General features: G+C 44.2%; 1 protein-coding gene across 1 annotated transcript; it reads left to right on the top strand.

Annotated features, from left to right (window-relative positions):
- The first annotated feature begins 549 nt into the window (after window positions 1-549).
- LOC115542320 (probable E3 ubiquitin-protein ligase TRIML1) lies at window positions 550-2,505 on the top strand. The gene is made up of 2 exons (XM_030354566.1): window positions 550-772; window positions 873-2,505. The coding sequence occupies exon 2, from the start codon at window positions 875-877 to the stop codon at window positions 2,495-2,497; it is 1,623 nt and encodes a 540-aa protein (XP_030210426.1). The 5' UTR covers window positions 550-772; window positions 873-874; the 3' UTR covers window positions 2,498-2,505.
- Window positions 2,506-3,159: the final 654 nt, after the last annotated feature.

Raw genomic sequence — 3,159 nt, 5'->3', positions numbered from 1 at the left:
GTGTGTGTCAACCGTAGTCTTTGGGGAACACAAATCTAGAGACAGAGGACAGACGGACGCAGTGTGCTGCTCGCCCTGCACTAGAGAGAGTATATTCTCTCACAATGTTTCAACCTCCTTTAGCTTTGTTTCATGTTTGTGTGTGTGTGTGTGTGTGTGTGTCTGTGTCTGTCTGTGTATGCGTGTGAGAGACCCACTTTTACCAGCAGGGGGTGCACTAGTTCTTCAAATGGGGCAAACTTTCCAAAAGAAAAAGGAAATCCCCCACTGAACAGGTTAGGCCAGGCTGTATCACGCTCTTCTGCTCGTGGTTGCACTGTGCGCGTGCCCATCGGGGAGGGTTCCTACAGCAGCGTAGCGTCAATAAGCAGCCCTTTGCTTTCTGTCCGTTTCTGTTGAAAGTTGGATTGGGGTTGGATAGAAAGTGTTCTGGGAAGCCCCGGAAACCTGGATAGTTCTACACCGATCAATCCCAATGACTCAAATCACAACACAATCCCAACGTTCATCGTCTTGCACTCTTAACTATAGAGAGAAGAGAACACTCATCAACGCATTTGAGGAGACCACAGTGCATGAATGCAGAGCACCCATGTGCCATGGGGGCGGAGCCAGTTCTTAGGGGAGGAGCCAGGTGTCAGGGTCGGAGAGGAGAGGACGTCATGTTGAGGAAACGAAACCAAAGCCAGCCGACGTGGAATCAGTTCTCTCGTTCAGGCGAAAAGAAAAGGTATTTTGGAAAATTAGTCTGCCAGACAGAAGCCATAGCAAGGTGAGTAAAACAGCACAACTTTGAGAGAAGTTAAAACTATTTTCCCGTCATGAAATTAAAAAAAGAAATGGAATTGATAAATCTTGTCGTCTGTGTCTAGGAATGGCCTCTGCTAACACTGCCTGGTCTGAGGATAACTTTTCATGTTCCATCTGTCGGGATGTGTTCAACCATACAGTTACCACACCATGTGGACACAATTTCTGCAGAACCTGTATTACTAAATTCTGGGATGAACAAGTCAAGTACAAATGTCCTGTTTGCGACAAGCTTTTCGACACAAGACCTGATCTACAGGTCAATACTCTCTTATCAGAGAGGGTTAATCGCTTTGGAACGTCCGTACGAGTAAAAGAGCAGCCTTGTGTTGAACCAACAGAAGTTCTCTGTGACTTCTGTACTGGGACCCAGCTGAAGGCTGTGAAGTCCTGCCTAGTGTGTCTTATCTCTTACTGCCAAACCCACCTGGAGCCACATCAGAGAGTCGCAGGCCTGAAGAAACATCGGCTGGTTGAGCCTATGGACCGTCTGGAAGAAAGGATGTGTAAGAAACACGACCGACTTCTGGAGCTCTTCTGCCAGAATGACCAGGTGTGTGTGTGTCAGTTCTGCACAGAGGGTGACCACAGGTCCCATCCTGTTGTACCTCTAAAGGAGGAATATGAAGTGAAGGCAACCCAGCTGGGGAAGATAGAAGCTGAAGTTCTGCTGATGATCGAGGAGAGACAAAAAATTATTCAGGAGATTAAAGACACAGTTAATCGCAGCAAAGCAGATGCAGACAGAGAGATTGCCGATAGTGTGCAGGTCCTCACAGGTCTGATGCGCTGCCTTGAAAAGTGCCAGGATGATCTCAACCAAATGGTTAAAGAGAGACTGAAATCCACAGAAAAAAAAGCTGAAGAATTCATCAAAGAGCTGGAGCAGGAAATAGAAGATTTGACCAATAGAAGCTCAGAGGTGAAGCTGCTCTCCGGCAATAAAGACCACCTCTACTTCCTCCAGACCTTCAGATCCCTGAAGAAACATGCGCCCACCAGGGACTGGACGACGGTGGAGGTCCGTCCTCCGTCATACGTAGGGACCTTGAGGAGATCCTTGGATCAGCTGGAGGAGACACTGAACATGGAGATGAAGAAGCTGCGTGATGCTGAACTGAAGAAGGTCCAGCAGTATGAAGTAGATGTGACTCTGGATCCTGATACAGACCATCCCAGTCTCATCCTGTCTGAGGATGGGAAACAAGTATATCACGGAGGTGTATGGAAGGAACTCCCAGACAATCCTAAGAGATTTTCAAAGAAGTTTTATGTTCTCACGAGGCAGAGCTTCACCTCTGGGAGATATTACTTTGAGGTCCAGGTTAGAGACAAGACTATATGGCGTTTAGGCGTTGCCAGAGAGTCCATCGACAGAAAAGGTCAGATCAGAGTGACCCCTGCGACGGGTTACTGGATTATTACTTTCAACGACGATGTGTTGGGATTTAATGAGGTCCCTGTTGTCCGTCTCCCTCTGAGAGGTAAGCTCCAAAAGGTGGGGGTGTTTGTTGATTATGATGAGGGTCTGGTCTCCTTCTATGATGTAGATGCCAGGGTTCATATCTACTCTGCTACTCGCTGCACCTTTACTGAGCCTCTCTATCCAATCCTCAATCCATGTACACGTTGTGATGGTAGAAACTCTGCCCCCCTGATCATCTCACCTGTCAATCAAACAGACTAGGACCTTTGTTTGATTATTAATTAATAAATACTTCAATAATCAATGACTAATGTTGTTACCTGAATTAGAATATGTACCATTTGAGATCTTAGAGAACTGTATTTATATCATAATGTACGCTGTCATTCGACAAGGATAATTTTATTAAGAGACTTACACAAAGCAAGCATAATAAACTCATAAATTATTAAATAACTGTGGTTCAATATCTGTTTTCTCCTGGATGTCTTTGATATGTTTAGTGATGCAAAATTGTTAAACGTTGCAGTCAAGTAAAATGTTGAAATTGTGAAATGTTCATTTTGATCAAATAATCGATTTATTTTTAACAAAACAATTTAAGAAGTTAATTTTGGTAGTTAAGCGAATAATGTATGACAACACAATCAAAAGTTTGTACACTTCAGATAAAAATGTCAGAAAAGTACAATGGGGACTTTTTCTGTGAAATGGGTACATTCTCAGTACACTATGCATTAATTAATTAAGTATGTATTCAGTAGAATAGCTACACTCTCAGTGCAATATGTAGAACATGTATGGGGTCTCTACAATATGTATTCAGTGGAATAGGTATATTTTCTGTACATGCTGATGGCTAGTTCAAGCAGTCTCACCTGGCCCCTTAGACTGATTTGACTCGGGCTTGGTGAGGCTGCTGG

This window comes from Gadus morhua, chromosome 4 (assembly GCF_902167405.1).
Source record: "Gadus morhua chromosome 4, gadMor3.0, whole genome shotgun sequence".
Taxonomy (NCBI): Eukaryota; Metazoa; Chordata; class Actinopteri; order Gadiformes; family Gadidae; genus Gadus; species Gadus morhua.
The sequence above is the reverse complement of the archived record's forward strand: the minus strand, read 5'-3'. Positions and strand labels throughout refer to the sequence as shown.